General features: G+C 34.1%; 6 protein-coding genes across 6 annotated transcripts; 3 read left to right on the top strand and 3 right to left on the bottom strand.

The window, feature by feature from the left end:
- Positions 1–41: 41 nt before the first annotated feature.
- LOC125197339 (non-specific lipid transfer protein GPI-anchored 20-like) lies at positions 42–1053 on the bottom strand. The gene is made up of 3 exons (XM_048096073.1): positions 627–1053; positions 462–548; positions 42–381 (listed from the first exon to the last, which is right to left on the bottom strand). Exons 1-3 carry the CDS (start codon positions 952–954, stop codon positions 203–205), a joined length of 594 nt encoding a protein of 197 aa, XP_047952030.1. The 5' UTR covers positions 955–1053; the 3' UTR covers positions 42–202.
- Positions 1054–1998: 945 nt separating this feature from the next.
- On the top strand, positions 1999–2815 carry LOC125196617 (non-specific lipid transfer protein GPI-anchored 5-like). Its single transcript, XM_048095206.1, has 3 exons — positions 1999–2356; positions 2431–2487; positions 2566–2815. The coding sequence occupies exons 1-3, from the start codon at positions 2032–2034 to the stop codon at positions 2682–2684; spliced, it is 501 nt and encodes a 166-aa protein (XP_047951163.1). The 5' UTR covers positions 1999–2031; the 3' UTR covers positions 2685–2815.
- Positions 2816–2879: 64 nt separating this feature from the next.
- On the bottom strand, positions 2880–3683 carry LOC125196616 (uncharacterized N-acetyltransferase p20-like). Its single transcript, XM_048095205.1, has 2 exons — positions 3462–3683; positions 2880–3399 (listed from the first exon to the last, which is right to left on the bottom strand). The coding sequence occupies exons 1-2, from the start codon at positions 3635–3637 to the stop codon at positions 2940–2942; spliced, it is 636 nt and encodes a 211-aa protein (XP_047951162.1). The 5' UTR covers positions 3638–3683; the 3' UTR covers positions 2880–2939.
- Positions 3684–11191: 7508 nt separating this feature from the next.
- LOC125194599 (non-specific lipid transfer protein GPI-anchored 5-like) lies at positions 11192–11851 on the top strand. The gene is made up of 3 exons (XM_048092854.1): positions 11192–11507; positions 11583–11639; positions 11718–11851. The coding sequence occupies exons 1-3, from the start codon at positions 11192–11194 to the stop codon at positions 11831–11833; spliced, it is 489 nt and encodes a 162-aa protein (XP_047948811.1). The 3' UTR covers positions 11834–11851.
- Positions 11852–12534: 683 nt separating this feature from the next.
- On the bottom strand, positions 12535–13443 carry LOC125196490 (uncharacterized N-acetyltransferase p20-like). Its single transcript, XM_048095021.1, has 2 exons — positions 13285–13443; positions 12535–13222 (listed from the first exon to the last, which is right to left on the bottom strand). Exons 1-2 carry the CDS (start codon positions 13356–13358, stop codon positions 12754–12756), a joined length of 543 nt encoding a protein of 180 aa, XP_047950978.1. The 5' UTR covers positions 13359–13443; the 3' UTR covers positions 12535–12753.
- A 9510-nt stretch (positions 13444–22953) lies between these two features.
- Positions 22954–23526, top strand: LOC125197446. Its single transcript, XM_048096186.1, has one exon. It carries the CDS (start codon positions 23142–23144, stop codon positions 23412–23414), a length of 273 nt encoding a protein of 90 aa, XP_047952143.1. The 5' UTR covers positions 22954–23141; the 3' UTR covers positions 23415–23526.
- Positions 23527–24386: the final 860 nt, after the last annotated feature.

Below are 24386 nucleotides of genomic sequence, written 5' to 3'. Positions count from 1 at the left end.
CTTGGGATCAGTTATAGTATAATGAGTTTGACCATCACATATCAATAAACAAACAATAATCTTAGTACAATCACAAAATATTACAAGGTGGCCAAACAAGAAAAAATAATACTATCAGAAATCCAATCACAATTCACAACTATGTAAAAGAATATTTGTCTAACACGAAGACCAGATGCAGTATCTTGCAGAGGTCATTGCACTAGTACTTCAAAGCCACAGCTGCAAGAACAGCCACCAAATGCAAAGGCGAAATCCGGTAAGCTGCAGAAGGTGTCACCCCAGCCCTGCTACCCGTGGTGCCTGATGGCGTTTCACCTGCAGTGCCCGGAGCTGGAGTCTCCTCGGCTCGTGGAGACAGTGCCTCCGGTGGAGCTAGCCCTGCACAAATATATATATAGCATCAAAAATCCAATTTTCTTGAATTTTTTTGTATCTAAATTTGGAGTAATGGAACAAACCTGAAACACTGGGAGAAGGGGCTGCATTAGGTGACAGAGACGGTGCGCTGGCTGAGGGTGCTGGAGCTGGAACCGGAGCACCATCAGCTGCAAAGAGTCAAACCAGTCAGCAAAAGAAAAGAAAAAGGGGAAAAGTAGGAGTTGTTGTGATGGTGGTGATGTAACCTTTGCACTGGAGGGGGACGCCGGGCATGTTGCAGGCGCGTGGCAGGGAAATGGCGAGGGTTCGGTTGAGGGGGACGTTGAAGGGAATGCTGCCGGTGACAATAAGGCAGAGGCAGTCCTTGCCACTGCTCATGAGGGATTTGAGTGAGTTGCAGCACTCTGGAGGAGGGCTAGTCCCATTGAGGCTGCTGTTGGTTGCAAAGTTCATGCATGGCGCGAACGTCGTGATCATAGAGGGTGTGCACGGAGTGGTGATCTGGGCCGAGGTGGGGAACATGAGTGAGGTTGCAACGAGTGCTAGGCCTAAGATCGGGAGCCGGGAGATCATGTTTTCCGGTTGTTGTTGTTGAGTTTTGAATGTGAATGATATAATTAATGTGTGGGAAATGGTAGTGAAGATTGGTTGGAGGTTTTAGGATGTTGGAATGAGAGGTTTAGTTAGATGAGTGAATTTATAGATGGAAGAATGCAAATAATGGAGGGAAGGGAGATCTTACCTAAAGTGGGATTTGTGGATCAACTACTTATAACTAATTATTTTGGATATGATTAAGATGTCTATCAAATTAAAATGAGTTTGTTATGTGTTGAGCCATGCATATTTGCCACTTGGCTTCTTCTACTTTTCTTAAATAACAACTCCAATGTTTTCATCTTGGTATGATGCATGATTGGATGAGCAGTATATTCAAACATAAAAAGAAGGAAATACGGGTTGATCTGTTAAATTTTTTAAGGTAAGATATAATGTTTACATAAATTCTTTGAATCCCATTATATCTTTGCATAATATTTGCTCAATAAAAAAAAAATCTGTAATTCGGAAATAAAATTGCACATAGAAAATCATCAATCATGCACCTGGCTAATATTATGATTTATAGTTAAACCAAGAAAATTGTAGATAAACGAATCCAAACTCTGTGAATAGGTTCAATAATAAACATAAGTAAATTAATTTTGTAACTAAGCATCATGCCACTAACAGGTTCAAGAATAAATTGGCAAAGTAAGGATGAGTATACATTTTGATTAATAATGAATTGGCACACATTAAGCTTTAATATTCCAGATCGGTATTCTAGTTTCCAGTATCTATTTGATTTTTCTTACATTCTAGTAACAATCTTACCATTGCATCATTACTTGAAAAGTAATTGTATGATGCAACACAAATTCAAAGTGATCACACATGGTTGCTCACCCACATAGCCAACCCTCTCCCATCTGTCCTAGTCTCTCCCCACAAAATCATTTGAATTGTCTCCAAAATGGTCAACTATTCCCACCGTAGGAGAAAGTTGGTAAACCACACCATCCTCCCTATATAAACCCCATAATCAAATCCAAACTCTCCATCACAAAAAAGCACACCAACTTGTCCAATATAAGAAATCATCCAAAAATGGCACACCAACATATCTCAATGGGGCTAGCCATGATTCTCGCCACCGCCCTTTTAGCCGGCACGGTGACAGCCCAATCCAGCGACTGCACAAACGTCCTCATCAGCATGTCCCCGTGCCTCAACTACATCTCCGGAAACTCCTCCTCCCCCTCCTCCGGCTGCTGCTCACAGCTGCGCACGGTGGTGGGATCCCAGCCACAGTGTTTGTGCGAGGTTCTCAACGGCGGCGGCTCCAACCTCGGCCTCAACATCAACCAAACCCAAGCCTTGGCCTTGCCCGGCGCATGCAATGTCCAAACTCCCCCTCTCACCCAATGCAATGGTAATTCAGGATTTTCATCCTAATCTTTCGACATTTCTTTGGAGCGCTTATTGTTTTTTCTTGCAATTTTGCAGCTGCATCTCCGGCCGGGTCTCCTGGCTCAGCACCGGAGTCTCCCAATACCGGCTCAGGTGGGTCCCGCATTGATCTGTAACTGTTGAAAATAAGAAAACTTCAATTTCATCTCACTTTTAAAATGTTGATTGCAGGGGATGGATCTAAGACAACTCCAAATGGCGGTGGTGATGGTTCCTCAGATGCAACTTCAAATAAGTTGGGTGCTACTACACTGCTGTTCTGCCTTTTCTTCATAGCCTCCATGGCTTGATTTCATCCTCTACTTAATTACATATTCTTTATTATTGATTTATATTTATATGCGACATGTTTAATTTATTGGAGTAAGAGACTATTTTGCTAGTTTCTTCTCTGAATAAAAACTACTACTACGGAGTACTATTGTGTATTCATTATGCTATGTTGAATGGTTTGGTTTGATTTTATTTTTCCCACAAACACGAGAAAATAAAAAGGAATGATTTATTAATAAAGCAGAGTCAATTAAAGATTGATGAATCGATCGTCATTCATCAACGAAATAATTAACATTAGGATCGGTTGACAAGAGACTAAAAATGACTGCATCCCTCGGCCTTCCCTTCAACAAGAAATACTTCCTCAAAACACCCTCCCTCACAAACCCGGCCTTCTCCACCACTCGCTGCGAGGCCGGGTTGTCCACGTCCACCACCGCCTCGAGCCGCTCCAGATGGGGCATCTCGAGGAAGGCGCAGGTCGCTGCGAGGGCCACCGCCCTCGTGGCGATCCCCCTGCCCCAGTACTCCGACGCCAATGCGTACCCCAGCTCCCCCCGGCACCCACTGAAAGAACTCACGGTTATGGACCCCACCACCCTCCCCGCCGCGCATATTGCCCTGTTCCACGGGTGCGTCAGATCCTGCTCCACGAAGTAATCCACCGCTGATTCTCGCGACGGGAACACCTCCCACGAGCAGAATTTGCTCACCTTCTCGTCCATGTACCTGATTCAATTACTCTATTAATTCATTTGTACTAATTATTATATTTATAAATGATTACGTACCATTCCACGGCCGCGTCGGCGTCGGAGATGTCTAGTGGCCGGAGAGTGATGTCTGAATCGGAGAATTTTGCCATGGGATTGGATTTGGAATTGTGAATTGATTTGCTAAAATAAGACCCGTACTCCATAAATGAGTTTTGGTGTAGAAATCTTCTCCAACTATACACCAAACTCATTTTTGGTGTTTTTGTGAAACAACACCAAATATGGTGTTACTGCAAAATTTTGTGACACAAAAACCAAAAAATTGTGTAAATTTTGAATTTGGTATGAATGGTTGGAGTAAAATTACTTTTTGATATGACATATATTAAAAATGAGTTTGAGTTTGAGTTTGGTCTAAATAGTTGGAGATGATGTAATGGATTTTTATAAAATGAAAGATCGTGGGAAGTTCGATTTTACTTGGTCACCAAGTAAAGAAAAGAGCAGGAAATGAGATATTGTAAATATGTCTCTCTCTCACGGAGTAGACACCAAAGAAGACTTGGTTATTGCCGAGGGAGTCAGCAACACTAGAGCCCTTATTTTAATTCTCTTTGGGGCTGGGCTTTGGTATGCATGGATGTTTATTAGGTTAGGGCTATTTAAGCTGCACCTTTTGGAGCATAAATTGAGAAGTTATATTTTTCATTTATCTTTTTACAAAGATAGTTATATCTTTTTATAAAATAAGACACAGAGAAAAAAGATAAATCATAAACATAAATAACTAATTTTTAACATTTTGTATCAATAAGAAGATACTCTACTTTCTTAAAATAAAAAGAAGACATAATACCTCTACAAATACGCTTTTATTAGAATATAAAATTTTATGAAGAAGAGATAAATATAATAGCTATTTCTTTTTTATTCTATTATTTACCTTTCCATTGCAGCATTCAGCGAGGGAAATTAAAAAAATTCACACTTCTACTTCTACGGCTTTCAATTCATCCTTTATTGGCATTTCAAATCAAATGGAGTAATACTCCTTCGATTACAATCTTTTTACATTCAACATAAAATATTCATTCTTCGCTTACTTTCTAAATCATACCTCCATATTTTATTTAAATCTAACAACTTACTCATAAAAATAAAATATACTCCATCATATATTAACTATATGGATTGTACCATAATAAATTTAACTATTCTAATAGTAGTGATTAAATCCAAACTCTATAGATTATACAAACTTCAAACTTTTCAACAAAGTGTCGACACAATATCAACATACTGTAAAATTTTAAGATTTTGATGTCAACACAGCATCAACTAACACTGTATTAATATTTTTCTGTTGATGTTATTTTGTCATCTATTGACATTTTCTAACAATCTAAATCATAGTTTGAAGTTTTATAATATTTAGTGTTTGCATTTAATTAAATTGCTACACTAAATACACATATTATTTCCCTTTCCCTTCCATCTTACTACCCCCGTCTCTCAAAATTTGCTACACTTTGACCCGACACGGGTTTTAAGAAATGTAATGGAAAGTGAGTTAGAAAAAGTTGGTAGAATGTGGGTCCTACTTTTAAAGTATTAGTTTTATAATAAAATGTGAGTAGGAATGAGTAGGTGGAATATGGGGTCAACTACTAAAAATGGTAAAAATAAAGTGTATCAAATTTTTAGGGACGAACCGAAATAGTAAACTGTATCAAATTTTCAGGAAATATAAGCTAAAAAAATCATAAAACAGGTAAATTAAAAGCCTGCAGAGGGTGTCTTTGCTCCATTGATTTAATTGAGCCCAAGCCCAAGCCCAAAATTATGTACCACAAATTAGTCTACACTAAATAAAACTTATGGCGCCGTTCCTATACTTTTAATTTTTTTTTATATGTATATAAGAGCACTTCCAATGGTCCGGTTAAAAATTCTCTTATTTCTCCCTAACTCCTGCCACATCAGCGTCACATCAGCACCAAAATTTATCCCCAGTTTTTAGCCAACTTTTAGCCAACTGCTCCAATGGTTTCTCCCTTGTTTCTCCCTTATTTCTCCCTAACTCAACATTTCATTTTTACATCATCATTTTTAATATTGTTTAATTTTCCCTACAAATGTGTTTAATAAATAGATTTATAATGAACAATTCATCGTTGTATTAATCATTGGAAAATATAATACAACGAGAAAAAAAAACTACAAATAAAAACCATAAAAAACAAAGATTTAAAAAAACAAAGATTTAAAAAAAACAAAGATTTAAAAAAAACTACAAATAAAAATCATAAAAAATAAAGATTTTAAAAACAAAGATTTAAAAAAAACTACAAATAAAAACCATAAAAACAAAGATTTAAAAAAAAAAAAAAATTATCGCCGATTTATCGCCGAATCGCGCCCACAGTGGGCGGCGATGATTCGGCGATAATAAGGGAGTTGGCGATAATAAGGGAGTTTTATCGCCGAATTATCGCCGAAATCCTCCCAATGGCCGGCGATAAGTCGGCGATATCCGGCGAAAAATCGCCGGATTTTCGCCGTCGCCATTGGGAGTGCTCTAAAGGGATGTAATCAATTGCTAACTAATTATCAATCCCAAATTGAGACCAATTTTCAACCATTAGATTAGAAGATCTTGTAGTTAATATAATGTCAAGTGTATTATATGGGTCTTATTCTAATGCTTATAGCACCCTAATCCAAAATCAAGACTAAATATCCATCCTTGGATTTTAAAATGAGTGGATGAGATTAAAGCTCACAAATCTCAATAAATAGTAGACAAAATATCAACAAAAGGGTAATATCATCATTATGTTATCATATGATCATTTTTGTGGGTGTTTTTTTATATCAACATTGTGTATTACAAATATCAACAATATGATATAAGAATATCAACATTAGTACAAGAAAATATCAACACATATTTATTGAGATTTTTATATGGTTTTATTGAGATTTTTTTATGTATTTGTTGATAAAAATCTGGGTATCAACATTTACGAAAACTAAAATAAAAAATATCAAATTTCATCATCCGAACGTCGTCGGAACATATGCAATTGAGATCTCGTTGGAATCCTTATTAAATTATCTTTAATTTGATATATTTTTTGCGAAAAAATAATTTAAATTGAGAGAGTTACGTAAATTTAATGATTTGAGATGATTTTGAGGAGAGAGAAAGTAGTTAGTTATAATTACTACATATAGGATTTGACATTATTACCCTTTTAATTTAATTAATAATTATTTAAATTTAAAATATATTACACTTGGCATTATATTAACCACAAGATCCGACGACGATCTTCCTCAGCATGTAAGTATGATGCCCAAACCTAGACTTTGAATTGTTGTCGTTAAATTCTTTAATTTGGTTGTCTAATTCATAATTTTTTAAGACTTTGATTTTACCGATCATTAATTCATAAACTTTCTGTGAGCCCTAAAAATCAAACTAGTCTCTTTTGTTCGATCTTTTTTCTTGGATATCTGAAATTGTAGTTTTATTCGATATCTCGAGTTCATAATTTGATTTTATCTTATTTCTCTTGGCCAAGTTTATGCTTTGGATGCATTCATATGAGAGAATGCATGATGACTTCTTATATTTTATAGTCTGATATTATTATATTATAATGAGACTTGGATTTATATAATTTTTTCTTGTCCAACCTTATATTTTATGTAAATATGAATGAGAAATATATGAAATAGTTATGATAATTGTGTTGAAGGTTGTGTTTTTGTTGTGTTTTCCCCAGTGTGATTGAAGTACCACGATTGCAATTATTATTTCAATTATTACAAGATCTTCTAATCTATGAAAATTGGTTTCAATTTGGGATTGGTAATTAGTTAGCAATTGATTACGTCCCTATAATAATAATATACTGCTTCCATTCCTTAATAATAATCCACTTTGGTTCCAATACGAATTCTAAAAATATAAAAGAATAATTGAGAAAGTTATAAGTGGAATATTTATTCCACTTTTATATACGAAGTACTCCCTCCGTCCACGAATAAGAGTCATGTTTTCCCATTTTGATCCGTCCACGAATAAGAGTCCCGGTTCATAATTATTATAAATAGTAAAGAGACCCCACATTCCACTAACTCATTCCACTAACATATCATTTAAAACTAATATATATAAGTGAGACATCTATTCTACTAACTTTCTTCCACCCAATTTTCTTAAACATTTCTTAAAACCCGCGTCATTTATAAATGAGACTCTTAATCGTGGACGGAGGGAGTATTAGTTTTATAATAAAATGTAGTAAAATGAGTTGGTGGAAAGTGAGACCTGCTTAGTATTATTTATGGTAAAAAAATGAAAGTAGACCATTAATGAGGAACGGATAAAATTGACAAAAATGAATAATTAATGAGAGATAAAGGAAGTAATAATTTGTGAGGTAATACAATAAATCAAAATGCAAAAAAATAGTTTAACATTGCTACATTGGAAAAGCATTATATCCTTTCATTGATAACTCAGAGTCATTATTTTATTTATTTTGGGCGTCGCACCGTAACTGAAACTATCATTTTGGAATAAATGAAAGTACTAATCAAATTGAGGAGAAGAGTAAATTAAATTCCAATTACATTAAGTCCGTTTCCTAGTTAATAAAAATATGAAGGGGCATTTTTTTTTTGGTACGCGAACTTTCCTAAAGTATTCGTAGGGATCAGATCACTCGGGATTCACTAATTACCAGGACCTCTTTATTGATCGGATTTTGAGATGGCTAATCTCAGAAGTTACAAGCCAAGTACAAGGGTGTTACAAGATTACAAGTAATCTAACTCAGTGAGGTATCTAACTATTCCAGATATCGAATCCTAATTGGAGCCCTAACTATTCCAAGATTTCAACCAATCTAGAATCCAAGTCCTTGCCCAATTAGTATCTGCACACTCAAGTAGATAGATCAGTAAACCAACACAAGATCCTTTCGGATCTAAGTAACAACAAGTAAATGCAACTAAGACAGAATAGTAAGGATATGGCTTAGGTCACAACAGTGACTACACTAGGCCAAGGACCTCCCCACACGCTTCTACTACAAGTCACACGATGAGAAACCTTTGAATGCTAGGTCAGAAAACCCTAGCCACACCGGATGCCACCCAGACTATCAGAACACCTCACAGACACCAGAAACTCACAAGATCCTCACAAGTTCTCACTTCTTGAACGTCAGACTTCACCAGATTCAAACCCTAGGTAAGAATCCTTCAAGTACTCTATTGGAAATTGAGAAAGTCTCCAAACTCAAGACCTAAACCGATAGAACCCACTAAAACAAGGATCAATCGGTGTAACCCAAAGATCTGAGGAGTTCACCGGCGAAGTCGCCTGAAAACAAGAGAGAGAAAGAAGAGAGAAGACAAAGAGAGTTCTGGAGTGAGAGAGAGAGGTGAGTGGTTGAATTAGGGTAAGTGAGAGGTCGTCCTCTCACTTAACAAACACAACACATAATCAACGGCCACAAATCTGGATCCGGGTGAGAGCCACACGTGGCAAGCATTGGTGCAGCCTGGGTAAGTAATGGATCAAGCCGGGTTGGGCCACCATTACTCAAACATTGGGCCAGAACATTTAATCAATTTGGGACAAACCCAACACTTAATTAAATACTAAAGGTCCAAATAAAGTAGACCACAAATATTCAACAGTATTAATTTTAGTTCGTAATATTTGGAAATATTACCTGAGGTTCATTAATTTTAATGTAATACCATTTGAGCTACTTTTTCACAATTTCAAACTTGATACCTTAACAAAATTTGCTGACAAAAAAATATTCCTGCTAAAAAGAAAATAATACTCCCTCCGTCCCAGATTAAGAGTCACTTTTTGCCATAAAAGTCCGTCCAGTTTAAGAGTCTCTTTTATAATTTTCCATATTTGGTCATACAATTTTACCCAATTCTTCATCAAAATTACATAAAAATGTCATTATCTACATTAAAATAAATCAAAACAAAAATCAAAAGTCAAAAGGGACCCACCTTCAACTAACTCCACCATCTCACTTCATTTATACTCACTCCACCATTTCACTTCATTTATTACCCTCTTCAACTCTTTCTTAAAATCCGAGCCATAACAATAAGTGACTCCAAATATGGGACAGAGGGAGTAGATAGGAGTGCCAAAGCTTATTCCAAAAGAAAAGAGTCAAAATATGCACTTTCTATTAATAGGGCGTGCAAATTTGGGAATCATGGAAATGAAAATAAGAAAAAGGAAGAAAAAACTCCACCAAATTAGTGTTTGGATTAAGTAGTAGTAGCAGCCGTTGTAATTCATTCTGGTGAGATGTTATTGACAGATGATAGGCTTGTCTATGCACGTGCCAACTTTTAGCTGTCTTGCAGAGATTCAATACACTCTACCTCAGTCCCCAAACACTCTCAAAAGAATATACTAATCCACAATCTAGTCATATATACTGTAGTATTAGCTTGCAAATGATACATGTTATAATGAGAACACTACCAGAGCGTATCTCATTCTGCAAAAGAGGACTCTTCAACTCAGCTTATTCTTTTATATTACTGTTTATAGTTTCTATATAATATCATAATATGTGTTTCAATTTACTTTATTGCTGAGTAATTTCTCCATTCTTCATTTAGGATGTATTACGTCGGATAGTGCTTATATTTCTGTACTTAGTTTCGAACTTGAAACATGTAAACTTTGTTAACGTGAATCTTAAGGATTCAAGACACATATGTTTGCGTCATACTTGCTCTTGCAAACATTCAAATAACCAAATAATCCAACAAGAAATAAAACAATAAAAAGGTGGAAAAGAAAGATGACGAAGGTGTTATGATTTAGATAGATGTTTTGGTTTGGCTCATTATATACCTTCACTCCTATTGGTTTGACACTTCCCGAATTCATATAATTTGTTATCTTGCTTTCATACATAATTTGTTATTTCAATGTTGACGTTGTCACCATATGCGTCTCTAGTTTCTATTGTTAATCCTCTAATTATCTTTCTCATTATGCATTTATCTTTTGCAACTCCAACTGACTATTGTTCACATCAGGCGCGTATCTATTCATTCCTTAGGAGGGGCATTTGCCCCACCTCATATTTTCTCCACTATATAAATATTGCCTATTACTCTCTCCGTCCGCGAATAAAAGTCTCGTTTTTCCATTTTAGTCCGTCCACGAATAAGAGTCCCGGTTCATAATTACCATAAGTGGTAAAAAGGCCTCACATTCCACCAACTTATTCCACTCACATATCATTTAAAAACTAATATGTATAAGTAGGATTCCTATTCCACTAACTTTTTTCCACTCACTTTTCTTAACATTTATTAAAACCCGTGCCGGAATGGAGTGGGACTCCTATTCGCGGACGGAGGGAGTATGTAATTTATTTCTTTTAATTCAGTAAATGCCCCTTTCCAAGTTTTCAATTTTTCTTTATAAATAAATTTGTGCTAGTCCCTACAAATTCCTGGCTCCGCCCCTGGTTCACATCACAATTCACAACTACTCCGACAAATATTGACACCAAAAATACTCTGTAACTATTAATGGTAGTTTAGGCCCATCGTCCGAATCATGGCTTCTGACTTCGAACCTGCAAACACCTATCTTATTTTATCATTATCTTAATCTTATCAATCAAATTACGAACGTAAAACTAATCTTAGTGACTTAGTCCATATCCTATTTCCCATCTATATTTCATAGTATTTTATCATGACATATCTGTTGGAATAATTGAATGAACAATTACATAAAGCTAGCCGTGATTCTCTCCATTGCCCTTTTGGCCGGCTTGGGGACGGCCCAATCCAGCGACTGCACAAACGTCCTCATCAGCATGTCCCCGTGCCTCAACTACATCTCCGGAAACTCCTCCTCCCCCTCCTCCGGCTGCTGCTCACAGCTGTGCACGGTGGTGGGATCCCAGCCACAGTGTTTGTGCGAGGTTCTCAACGGCGGCGGCTCCAACCTCGGCCTCAACATCAACCAAACCCAAGCCTTGGCCTTGCCCGGCGCATGCAATGTCCAAACTCCCCCTCTCACCCAATGCAATGGTAATTCAGGATTTTCATCCTAATCTTTCGACATTTTGTTGGAGCGCTTATTGTTTTTTCTTTGCAATTTTGCAGCTGCTTCTCCGGCCGGGTCTCCTGGATCAGCATCGGAGTCTCCCAATACCGGCTCAGGTGGGTCCCGCATTGATCTTTAATTGTTGAAAATATGAAAATTTCAATTTGATCTCATTTTGAAAATGTTGATGGTAGGGGATGGATCTAAGACAGTGCCAAATGGTGGTGGTGATGGTTCCTCAGCTGCAACTTCAAATAAGTTGGGTGCTACACTGCTGTTTTGCCTTTTCTTCATAGCCTCCATGGCTTGATTTCATCCTCTACTTATATTTCTTTATTATTGATTTATATTTTATTAGTATTATTGATGCCATTTTTTGTTTATGTATTTTTTATTTGATTTTCATGCTACATGTTTATTGGGGTCTCAATTCATCTTATTTTGTACTCACCAATCACCATGGTTGAAGAGACTATTTTGCCAGTTTCTTCTCTGAATAAAAACTACTACTACTATTGTCTATTCATTGTGTTATGTTGAATGGTTTGGTTTGATTTTGTTTTTCCCACAAACAAGAGAAAATTTACAAGAATGATGGGATTTAATGATTTATTAATAAAGCAGAGCCAACGGACACCATCTCCTTATTTCACTATTTTCTTCTGCTACCCTGTTAAGCATAGTACTATTCCCCAATATGCTACCCACCCTAATACTCCAGTGTAAGAGAGAGTCGATCGTCTATATTCTCTCTTACTTTATTTTTTATAATAAAATATAAGGAAGAATAATTTAATAGTACGTGAATCCATTATTAAAAATGATAAAAATAAAATGTGACAAATTTTATTAGACTATTGAAAATAAAGATATGTGACAAATTTTCAAGAAGGAGAGATTAAAATAAATCCTTCACTGGCTCTCTTCTCATAGTTTCCTACAACAGCCCCAGTCCCCACCCCCAAGCTGAAAAAGTAATTCTAATTTGTAAAGCAATACACGCACAGAAAATGATATGGTTCATAACTTCATATAACTATTCAATTAAAGCCAAGAAAGATTGATGAATTTGATAGAGTGCACGAATGTTTGAAGTTGGAAGAAAAACGAGATAAAACCTAGTTGAGGTGATTAACTAAAATAAAAAGATATGATATTGGAAGATATGATATTAGAGATGATTTTTGGCGAGATTTGTTAAATCGAGGACCCTATCAGATGATAGGGTCGTCAATCATCGACGAAATAATTAACATGAGGATCGGTGGACAAGAGGCTAAAAATGACGGCATCCCTCGGCTTCCCCTTCAACAAATAATACTTCCTCAAAATCCCCTCCCTCACGAACCCGGCCTTCTCCACCACTCGCTGCGAGGCCGGGTTGTCCACGTCCACCACCGCCTCGAGCCGCTCCAGATAGGGCATCTCGAGGAAGGCGTAGTTGGCTGCGAGGGTCACCGCCCTCGTGGCGATCCCCCTGCCCCAGTGCTCCGACGCCAATGCGTACCCCAGCTCCCCCCGGCACCGGTCGCACCCCCGGAAGGACCTCACGGCTATGGACCCCACCACCCGCCCCGCCGCGCATATGGCCTTGTTCCACGGGTGCGGCAGATCATGCTTCACGAAGTAATCCACCGCTGATTCTCGCGACGGGAACACCTCCCACGAGCAGAATTTGCTCACCTTTTCGTCCATGTACCTGAATCCATTACTCATTTTAATTAATTATACAAATTATTATATTTATAAATGATTACGTACCATTCCACGGCCGCGTCGGCGTCGGAGATTTCTAGTGGCCGGAGAGTGATGTCTGAATCGGAGAATTTTGCCATGGGATTGGATTTGGAATTGTGATTTGATTTGCTAAAATAATGGGGTTTTTATAAAATGAAAGATCGTGGGAAGTTCGATTTTACTTGGTCACCAAGTAGAAGAAAAGAGCAGGAAATGAGATATTGTAAATATGTCTCACTCTCACGGAGCAGACACCAAAGAAGACTTGGTTATTGCCGAGTGAGTCAGCAACACTAGAGCCCTTATTTTAATTCCCTTTGGGGCTGGGTTTTGTTATGCATGGATGTTTATTAGGTCCGCTGGGGAAAAATATCGAAAAAATGATATATCGCTCATATCGTATTGAAAAATATCAAAAAATTATCGAATTTTCGATACGTAAGTTTTCGATACGATAACGATATGAATTTCCTTATATCACGATATATCGTTTTATATCGAATATACGATATATATCAATATTTTCGATATATCGTATATATCGAAACATATTGAAATTCAATACATATTGAAGTTTAAAATTATAAATATATATAAATCCATTTAATTTTTGTGTTATTTTTCAATTTTGAAATTATATTTTTCGATATACAGGTATCCGATACGATATATCGAATTTCGGTACGATATATCGAAATACCGATACGATAATGATATTGATATTATCCATATCGAAAGTTCGATATATCGAAACTTTCGATACGATAACGATATGAAATTTTTTCATATCGATAGTTTCGATACGATGCACGATACAATGTTTTCGACCCAACCTTGGGTCAGAGTTATTTAAGCTGCAATTTTACATATTCAGAAAAAAGATATATTTCTCATTTACCTTCTAATAAATGGTAATTATCCCTTTACAAAATAATGAACTATAAAGAAAGAAAATAAATTAAAAAAAATAAAAATAACTATTTTTAAAATTAAAAAAAAAGAAGATATTTTCTCAGAATAAAAGAAATTATAATATCTCCATCAATAGTTCAATACACTTTTATTAGAGTTATTTCTCCTTACTTTTTTAATACGCTTTTATTAGAGTTATTTCTCCTTACTTTTTTATTTACCTTTCCATTGAAGATGCTTTCAGCAATAAAAAAAAAAGCGGTATGAGCAGCCACCAATGACGACTTTGGTTTCACTTGATGCAATCAGCAACAGTAGCATCTAATTTTCATACTATTACGACGGCTTTCAATTTCATCCTTTATTGCAGCATTTCAAATCAAATAATACTCCTTCGACTATAATCTTTTATATTCAACATTAAATATCCATTCTCACTTACTTTCTAAATTATACCTCCATATTTTATCTAAATTACAGCTTACTAATATAAAAAAAATATATATATACTCCATATATATTAAATACATTGATTGTACCACAATAACTTTAACATTTAAATATATTTATATAGTAGTGATAAAATACAAACTCTATAAATTGTATAAATTCAAAACTTTTTAACACAGTGCCAACACAATGTCAACATTGTGTAAAATTTTAAGATTTTAATGTATTTACAGCATCAACCGTTGATTGACATTTTTCTGTTAATGTTTTTTTATTATCTATTGATATTTTCCGTTGATTGATATTTTTCTGTTAATATTATTTTATTATCTATTAACATTTTCTAACAGTTCAGATCATAATTTAAAATTTTTATAATATATAGAGGTTCCATTTCCATTTCCATTCCAATTCCATTTCCATTTACCTTTCTCTTCTATCTTAAAGTTATAAGCTAAAAAAACAATAAAACAGATAAATTAAAAGTCTGCAGAGGGTCTCTCTGATCCATTGATTTATTTGAGCCCAAGCCCAAGCCCAAGCCCAAAATTATGTACCACAAATTAGCCTACACTATGGCGCCGTTCCTACTTCCTATGCTTTTACTTCTTTTTTTTTTCAAATGTATATTTCTTTCCGTACCTGTCTCTATTTTTATAAATATAATAATAATATACTGTCATCGTCTCCTAATAATTATCCACTTTAATTCTGATACGAATTTTAAAAATATAAAAGAAAGTGTGAGAAAGTTATAAGTAGAATATATATTCCACTTTTATATACGAAGTATTAGTTTTATAATAAAATGTGAGTGGAATGAGTTAGTGGAAAGTGAGACCTGCTTAGTATTATTTATGATAAAAAAGTGAGAGTGGACAATTAATAAGGGACGGAGAAAAATAACAGAAATGAACAGTTAATGAGAGACAAAGTGAGTCATAATTTGGGAGGTACTACAATAAATCAAAATTCAAAATACTCCCTCTGTCCCATTAAAAATGAAACGTTTTTCTTTTTATGGTTGTCCCATTAAAAATGAAACATTTCCTAAAATGGAAACAACTCTATCTCCACTTTTTCATCTCTCTTACTTTACTCTCTCTTCATTAGGTCATCCGCATCTCTGTCTCTTATCCGTCTCTTAACCGTCTCATCTCTTCACTATTCATGGTCCCCACTGTACTTTTCACCTCATCTCTTAACTAAGAGACAACACCTGCATCCCTCCATCTCTTAACCATCTCATATCTTAACTATTCATTCAATTTCATTTTTTATTTTTATTTCCAACAAATTCAATTAATATTTCATTGAAATATTAAATTAATACTAATAATTCATTAAATCATTAAAAACCACAAAAATTACAACATCCGAAAATACAAAAATTAGTATTTTTAATTTTCAATTTTTATTACAATATTGAAAAATACAAAAATTAAAAATTATAATATTTTAATTTAATTTATTTTCGAATTTTCCTGATTTTTATATATAAAAAAAAAAATTTAAACGGATATAAACGACGCCCACTTGCAGGCCGGCGAGTGGGCGTCACGCACGAACCGGAGCACGCCACGTCGCCAAGGCGCGTGTCTCGCTAGCTCGAGGCCGGCCTCTTCGGGACGCGTCGCGCGACGAGACGGCTCGTCTCTTCGGGACGAGATGCATGCCGCATTGCCGTCTCGATGCTGTCTCGTCTCGTCGAGACGAGATAGGGACCGCATCGAGACGCGATGCGGATGCCCTTAACTCACAAAACAACACTACACAAAATCATGTACCGATTCCTAAATATTACATTTTAAGTGCGTCGGAGGGAGTAATAGTTTAGCATTGCAACATTAAAAAACATTATATCTTTTCATTGATAATTAAGAGTATTTCTTTTTATTTTGGGCTTCACACCATAACCAAAACTATCATTTTGGAATAAATGAAAGTTCTAATAAAATTGAGGAGAAGAGTAAATTATATTCCAATTACATTAAATCTGTATCCTAGTTAATAAAAAGAAGAGGGAATATTATTTTAGGTCAACGAACTTTGCTAAGGTATTAATTTTGGTTAGTAACATTTGTAATTGGAAACATCACCTGAGGTTTATTAACTTCGATGTGATATCGTTTGAGCTACTATTTCTCAATTTTAAACTTGATACCTTGACAAAATTTTCGGACAAAAAAAGTATTCCCGCTGAAAAGAAAATAGTGGGTGTGCCAAAGCTTATTCCAAAAGAAAGAAGTCAAAATATGCACTTTCTATTAACGGGGCGTGCAAATTTAGGAATCATGTGAAAATACGAAAAATGATGAAATTACTCCACTAAATTAGTGTTTGGTTTAAGTAGCAGTAGTAGTAGCAGCAGTTAGAATTCATTCTGGTGAGGTGTTATTGGTAGAGGATAGGCTGGTGTATGTGTGTGCCAACTTTTAGTTGTCCTGCAGAGATTCAATGCACCACACTTCAGTCCCCAGACACTCTCAAAAGAATATACTACTCCACAATCTAGTCATATATACTGAAGTATTATCTTGCAAATGATACATGTTAATTATACCGATAGCACTAGCGAAGCATATCTCATTTTGCAAAAAGAGGACTTTCAACTTGGCTTATTCTTTCACATTACTGTTTATGTGTTCCAATTTAGTTTATTTCTGAGTAGTTTCTCCATTCTCCATTTGGGTTGTATTACGCCGAATGCTGATTATATTTTTGTACTTAGTTTCCAACATGAAACATGTAAACTTTGTTAACATGAATCTTAAGGATTCAAGACACATATATTCACCCCAAATTTGCTCTTGTAAAAATTCAAGTAACCAAATAATCCAACAAGAAATAAAACAATAAAAAAGGTGGAAAAGGAAGAAGATGAAGGTATGATTTAGATAGATACTTCGGTTTGGCTTATTGTATGCCTTCATTCCTTCTATTGGTTTGGCGCTTCCCGAATTCACATCATTTGTTATTTTGATTTCATACGTAATTTGTTATTTCGATGTTGACGCTGTCACCGTATGCATCTCTTGTTTCTATTGCTCATCCTCTAGTTATCTTTCTCATTATCCATTTATCTTTTGCAACCCCTACTGGCTATTGTTCACATCACAGCTACTCCGACAATATTAACACCAGAAATACTCTATAACTATTAGCAGTAGTTTAGGCCCATCGTCCGAATCATGGCTTCGGACTTCGAACCTGCAAAAACCTCTCTTATTTTATCATTATTTCAATCTTATCAATCTAATAACGAACATAAAACTAATATTCTTTGTCAATATCTACATATCTAGATTTCATTGTATTTTACGGTGACATATCTAGTCAATGATACCCAACGTGGCATAAACCTAGACTAATGAAAATCTAACAAGACTTCACTCTATCTTCACTCCTTGTCACAATATTCATGGCTCGCCGAGAACAATGTGTATCACATAACAAGAAGCTGCCCCACTCCACTACTAAATCATCCTCGACGGCCAACACTTGAATGCATGAAAATGCATTGGTGTTTTCATACATTTATTACCATAAACAAAAATGAGATTGTGAAAGAAATTGAGGAACCTCCCACGTTCGGAAGTTTGGGGTGGGGCCGTCACTCAATTTGTGTGGTCACATCTAACTAGCTCAACTAGTTTTTTCAAAAACAAAATTACCAACAATCAAATTGAATTGGCTGATGTCCGAAGTTTGTGGCCTACAAATCTATATAATGGAAATAGGCTAATACATCTACATCTTTTTATGATTGATGGCTCATCATAGGCTTGAACATGATGTGTTTCTTATCAAGTTTTTACAAACATGTGTGTGTATTTGTATGTATCTCTAATGGAATGGAAATAAAACATTTGGTCGTACACTCAATCAATACATGCCAGCTTTTAAAACTACTATGTGTATAGTTATTCGTGGAGTAACACATTTCATAATATTAAATGCTTCAGTATTTGGCATTTGAAACATACAAACTTCCTTTAACTATGTGGATTAGGTGTCAATATTTAAGTTATTTGACTGCCACATAAGAGAATCCTGTATCAAGCTATTAATATGAAAAGATTATTAGGACACAATTTAAATTTTAAAAGGTGCAAGTATAGACTCATTTACTAAAATTCATTTTCTTATCTTTATCTTTTTATTGCTTTCTATATATTTAAATATGATTATAATGGATGCCTAATTCTTGTTACATCAACAGTTTAAAGACTGATTGCTTTCATTTGTCCCCATTGATCACCTTGTGGCCACGGAATAAGTCTAACTTTATTATCTGATTTCATAAGCCTTCGTTCCATTTCAAATTTTCAGGTCCCATTATCTTCTTTATCTTTTTTTTTTTTTTTTTTTTTTTTTTTTGGTATTTTTATGATTGAAACTCAATTTTATACTCCTAGTTTATTTCAAAACAGAGGTAAGCCTTTCTTAAAACTGCAATTAGTAAAAGAAATATGAATATTTGATTTGGAAATAAATTCAGAAAGGGGTCAGTAATTGTTGAATAAAATTTATACAATAAAAATGCTCCAATTCTTTCCAGCTCAGAACCGATGGCAATCTATTTGCGTCAAATAAACGTTGCTTTAATTGCCCAATCATAGACGTTGGAAGTTGACAGCATCTCCAATCATTACATTATACTCAAACCTATTTTAGTGTAAATGTTATACTAAATATTGATTTTACTTCAATCATTTATACTAAACTCAAACTCAAAAGAATATTCTCCACTCACTTACTTTTTATTCTTTTCAATCACACCTATATATTTGATCTAAATTACACACTGAGCCATAACATTGTCAATAACTAAAATTAAATATAATAAGATTTTGTTTAAAATTAAGATTCTGACAAATTTTAAACTAATAAACAATTATTAATATTGAAAATTACGTATCTGTAGTATTAAATATAATAGCGTACGTGTAGTAGTAGATTTAATTTACTAACTTTTTTTCAGTTATGTACGTGTAGTGTTATTAATATTATTAATTTAACTAATCATTTTTAATATTATACTAATATGGGCCAGCCCTCTAATTGAAAACTAATCAAATATTAGTAGAACTAATTAGTAGGTTATTATTCATATTATCTTCTTCACACAGCCGCGCTTTTCCTGCAAGTCATTCTGTAAGTTTTTCTGCATTTTAATTCTCTTCCTTTCCTCTTTCTATTTTGATAATATAAATTGATTTGGACTTGAATGCAATAAATCAAAATCTGAAAAGTGTTTTTAGTATACTTTTAGTGTAAACCTAAAGATAGGTATTTTTTCCTTAAAAACCTATAATAGGATTGATTTTGCAGTACTGTTGGAGGTCTTTTTCTACTGCATTTTAAGTTTTGCAGTACTGTTGGAGATGGTCTAAGTCACTAACAATTGAGCTAGTCACGCTAATCAGACTAAAGGATAAATCTTAAAATTAACATGTGCAATTTTTATTCCTAAGGATCAATATGTGTATAATACATAAGCGTATATAAAATAAAGGTATTATTATGTCTAGCATAAGCGCATGATTAAGTATAGAAATTTAAGTAAATAAGATTGACATTTGATAGATGTTGAGTTGTTAAATAATTTAATATTGGCATGAGATTATTATGAATATTGGCATGTTAAAAATCTTATTTAAAATTTAATAAACAATTTTTGGATAAATTATGAAGCATACTAATTTACAATTAAGAATATTTCTTTTTCTAAACTTGATTTTTCTAATTTTTTAATGTATTGTAGTATTATATTAATAAAAACTAATGCATATATGTGGATAGTTTATATATAAAATATAAATTGAAGAATTATGTTTTTTGTAATTATTTATTTTAGTAAAATTATCATTTAAAGTGTCGAGGTAGAAAATTATGCAATCGTTGTACCCAAAATCATCTCATCAAATTTCAGGTCAATACTAATCCTTTAAATTTAGCAGCTATTTCGAATCTTGAATTTCACTAAAATCCCTATTCTTGTCATTGGAAAAAGAAAGAATGATTATTCGATCAAATGTAAACACGTGTGATTAGGGAATAAGAGAAAAAGGGGACACAATTAAATTATCGGTCGAGAAAGGGTATATTGCTGATGTAGTTTTGGTCTACCATTGAAAAGCATCCTTCAACAGCAGATCAACCAAACTGGATACTAGTAATTTCTAATTTAAAACAAGATATGTCAATGATGCAACTATACATAAGATCCTCTAGAATAAACAGAATATGAGCATTAAATAGTATTATAACGAATTCGACATAATAAGCACCGAGTACTAAATAAATATTCTATTGATGTTAATATAGGTTTATATTAAAATGACAATACCTCTTAAAGTGACACTGTGACACCATGTATTCAATATTATAAAGGCTAAACAACAATAATATAAACGCATAGATTGCTATCTAGTGTATTAGATATTGTTGGTTGAGAAAAATTGTTGTATAGTGTATTAGATATTACTGGCCGAGTAAATTTACCCTTGAGCATTTTTTATAATTGTCATATGACAACTGATTTCGTCCGCGTGTACAAATGATTGGCTAGGAATTATAGTATGATGATACTTTAAGAGCTGTTGTCATTTTAACGCACCTCTGTTAATATATGTTTATGTATGGCTGAAAATATATAAATAGCCTGTAATTCTTTCCTCGGAGACTTGCCAAACAAAATACAAAATACTCCTACTATGTTTTCTATGCGGGAAAAGGCCAAATAAACAAACAAATAAATAATAACCGGCCGTGAATCTAGTCAAGTCAAGTCAGTTAAGGTCGTCTACATTATTGGTGTCGCCGACAAATATCTTCTATCATAAAAATATCTAAAAACATATAAGTAGTTTATAAACCATTAAGATATTCAATGGTAGATCTATAAAAAAAAGAAGTGATGGTGCAACGGTTATTACTAGCAGTGGATGGCGGACGAAATCCGAACCCTTGAATGGTTTGGACGCTGCATCATGCATTCAACGCCGCTCAAATTACTAAATTTAGTACTCTAGTTTTTTCAAAATGATATGAGTTATTTAGTTTATAATCTCCACCTAAATTCGCTATTAAATATAACAGAAAACTCTAAAGTAGGAACTATTAGTAATTTATAGTGCATAAAGGTAAATAAAATTTTTGAAATTATTTATTTATAAAAGTAAAATATAGAAATAGTATATATTTAGAACCTGCAGTGATGATTTATATTTAACACAAATTAATAAAATTCTTTAAAAGATACTCTCTAAATCCTGTTTATACGTGATTGATATTCTTTGGCAACGTGATTAAGAATAAAATGATATTTATGAGTTAATTGAAGAAAGAGTAAAGTAGGAAGATAGAGAGATTAAGGTATAAAAGTAAATAATCATATTTTTTTTGCTTTCATAAAAATCTACTCCATCACTTAGTGGAATAACGAAAAAAAAGGAATTTAATTATTATAATGGGACAAGGGAATATTTATGAAGTATACATATATATGTGCGGAAAAAATAATGAATATTAACATTTCAGGCCACTACTTGACATTATTATTACAGATACTCTGATTGGATTTGGGGCAGAAAATCTGCTATAGACGTGCGGTTTCACAAACTTCTATGGAAATAATGCAATAGTTATTAAAATCTATAGTAGTAAATACAAAATATATTGATTATAATAAGATGATGAGATTAAAAAATCAATCAACATTTTGTTCATGATGTAGGCGATGCACGGCGCCCACTGTATGCCGCGAGTGCGCAACCAAACCGCCGCTTTGCTGTAATTGATTTTTATTTATATGCTAGTATAAAATAATAATTTTATAAAATCTAATATTTAAAAATTAACATTAAAATCTCACAATGCTAGTTGAATCTCTAAATTAATAAAAAAATATACGTCGAAAATTGACTTCATTCTCTTTTATAAATACATAACTTTCATTTTTTTAACGTGAGATATAAAAATTTTTCAACCTGAGATATAAATATAATTCGTAGAACAAGATGTCTCATTTCACTTGATGCGGAAATTTGGTAGAGATAGCATGCATATTTAAATTAATATCCAGTAGCGTATTAATAATTTTATATGCATCATATTCATGTCCCATTAGACACATTTTCAAATACCTCATTTCATTTCCTAATTAATGTTCCAAAATCCAAATTAGTAGTTAGATATGAATACACGTGCCGTGCCAATTTAAAATAAGACGGTAAAAATCAATTCAAAATAAGAAATTAAAATTGTACTTAAACAGAAGGTAGGATAAAAAATGCAAAAAGGGAAAAGAAAAAGTGGGGCAGAGAGTAAGGGCCAGAATGTCTCACATTCCAGTGCCCAATATACCATAGAACATGGAGATAAAAATGGCCGCTTTCCTTCCCTACCCTTCTCTGCCTCTATATAAATACTAGTACTAGTACTACTAATTGATTAAAAAGAAGGCAAGAGCAGTTTTGTGTTGAATTGATGATTTGTAAGTGAGGTGAAAAAGAATGGAGATAGAAGTGGTGAAGTGCGAGTGTTGCGGGCTGAAAGAAGAGTGCACGGAAGAGTACATCAACGAGGTGAAGGCCAAATTCGAGGGGAAGTGGCTGTGCGGGCTGTGCTCGGAGGCGGTGAGAGATGAAGTGAAGAAGCAATCCGCCATACTGGATGAAGCTCTCAAAGCTCACATCTCCTTCCGCCGCAAGTGCAAGGCCAACCCCGCCGTCCTAGTCGCCGACGGCATGCGCCAGATGCTGCGCCGTAGAACCCTTCACCATTAATTACTTAGATGCTCTACTTTCTTTCTTTCTTTCTTCTTTCAAATAATAATACTATTATGTGTTCATTTCAGTTTGTATAGTCAATTCAGTTTTTTGCATTTTTATGTTTTCATCAAATTGTTTTATTAGCTTCATCAGATTCTCTACCTCTTAGCTTTAGACTTGTAAAGCGATCTTCCTTTTGGTACAAAACTTGGCCTCCAAATTTTGAGCTTTCATTATGAAACAAACAAGAAAAGGGACGGTGGGTGGAGAGAATCTAGTTTTACATTAAACCACAATCTCCCAAATCAGGTTTATCTCTTTATTTCTTTTCAACCGGAGATGTTTTAGTATTTTTCTAACCACACTAATTACAATTAATCATCACGAGCTTTTTTTTAACAATTAGTTAAGTGAGTTGGTCAAAAAAGGTAAAAATTAAATGTCAGCAAACTCAACTAACTCAACTTGAATTCATGATTTCATCAATCTTGTTTCCGAGAAAACTACCGTAGCACGACCAATTCAATAGAGCTCAACTATTTTGGGTTAGAGCATGTGATAGTATATACATATACGGAGACTTTTCATCTATATTTGTTTCATTTATACAAATAGGAATGTGATACTATGATATGAACCGTTAGAAAATATCAACAGATAATAAAATAATAGCAATAAAAAATGTCAATGGTTGATGTTGTGTTGAAATTGTGTTGACATTTTATTGACATTGTGTTGACATTAAAATCTTAAAATTTTACACTGTGTTGACATTGTGTTGATACTATGTTGAAAAGTTTGGAGTTTATACAATATATGAGTTTGCATTTTATCACTAGCGTATACAAATATATATATAGCGCAATACTCCGCATATTTTATGTTAGCTACGAATTTAGTTCATGTTTCTATTCATTTAATTTAATTTTTATAATTGAAATGATTATTGACGGGACTGAAACAATCAATCGAACTTAGACTTTTAAT

Source organism: Salvia hispanica, chromosome 6, assembly GCF_023119035.1.
Source record: "Salvia hispanica cultivar TCC Black 2014 chromosome 6, UniMelb_Shisp_WGS_1.0, whole genome shotgun sequence".
Lineage (NCBI taxonomy): Eukaryota > Viridiplantae > Streptophyta > Magnoliopsida > Lamiales > Lamiaceae > Salvia > Salvia hispanica.
Note: the sequence above shows the minus strand (reverse complement) of the source record. Positions and strands in the feature narration are given on the sequence as shown.

What these genes read in the sequence shown, in the direction of transcription:
- LOC125197339 (XM_048096073.1), bottom strand. Translation starts at nt 954, where the DNA reads ATGATCTCCCGGCTCCCGATCTTAGGCCTAGCACTCGTTGCAACCTCA. An exon ending in CGTCCCCCTCCAGTGCAAAG is followed by an intron (nt 549 to 626) that starts GTTACATCACCA and finishes GACTCTTTGCAG; the next exon opens with CTGATGGTGCTCCGGTTCCA. An exon ending in CCCTTCTCCCAGTGTTTCAG is followed by an intron (nt 382 to 461) that starts GTTTGTTCCATT and finishes ATATTTGTGCAG; the next exon opens with GGCTAGCTCCACCGGAGGCA.
- LOC125196490 (XM_048095021.1), bottom strand. Translation starts at nt 13,358, where the DNA reads ATGGCAAAATTCTCCGATTCAGACATCACTCTCCGGCCACTAGAAATC. An exon ending in GCCGACGCGGCCGTGGAATG is followed by an intron (nt 13,223 to 13,284) that starts GTACGTAATCAT and finishes TAATGGATTCAG; the next exon opens with GTACATGGACGAAAAGGTGA.
- LOC125194599 (XM_048092854.1), top strand. Translation starts at nt 11,192, where the DNA reads ATGAACAATTACATAAAGCTAGCCGTGATTCTCTCCATTGCCCTTTTG. An exon ending in CCCTCTCACCCAATGCAATG is followed by an intron (nt 11,508 to 11,582) that starts GTAATTCAGGAT and finishes GCAATTTTGCAG; the next exon opens with CTGCTTCTCCGGCCGGGTCT. An exon ending in GTCTCCCAATACCGGCTCAG is followed by an intron (nt 11,640 to 11,717) that starts GTGGGTCCCGCA and finishes TGTTGATGGTAG; the next exon opens with GGGATGGATCTAAGACAGTG.
- LOC125196617 (XM_048095206.1), top strand. Translation starts at nt 2,032, where the DNA reads ATGGCACACCAACATATCTCAATGGGGCTAGCCATGATTCTCGCCACC. An exon ending in CCCTCTCACCCAATGCAATG is followed by an intron (nt 2,357 to 2,430) that starts GTAATTCAGGAT and finishes GCAATTTTGCAG; the next exon opens with CTGCATCTCCGGCCGGGTCT. An exon ending in GTCTCCCAATACCGGCTCAG is followed by an intron (nt 2,488 to 2,565) that starts GTGGGTCCCGCA and finishes TGTTGATTGCAG; the next exon opens with GGGATGGATCTAAGACAACT.
- LOC125197446 (XM_048096186.1), top strand. Translation starts at nt 23,142, where the DNA reads ATGGAGATAGAAGTGGTGAAGTGCGAGTGTTGCGGGCTGAAAGAAGAG.
- LOC125196616 (XM_048095205.1), bottom strand. Translation starts at nt 3,637, where the DNA reads ATGAGTTTGGTGTATAGTTGGAGAAGATTTCTACACCAAAACTCATTT. An exon ending in GCCGACGCGGCCGTGGAATG is followed by an intron (nt 3,400 to 3,461) that starts GTACGTAATCAT and finishes TAATTGAATCAG; the next exon opens with GTACATGGACGAGAAGGTGA.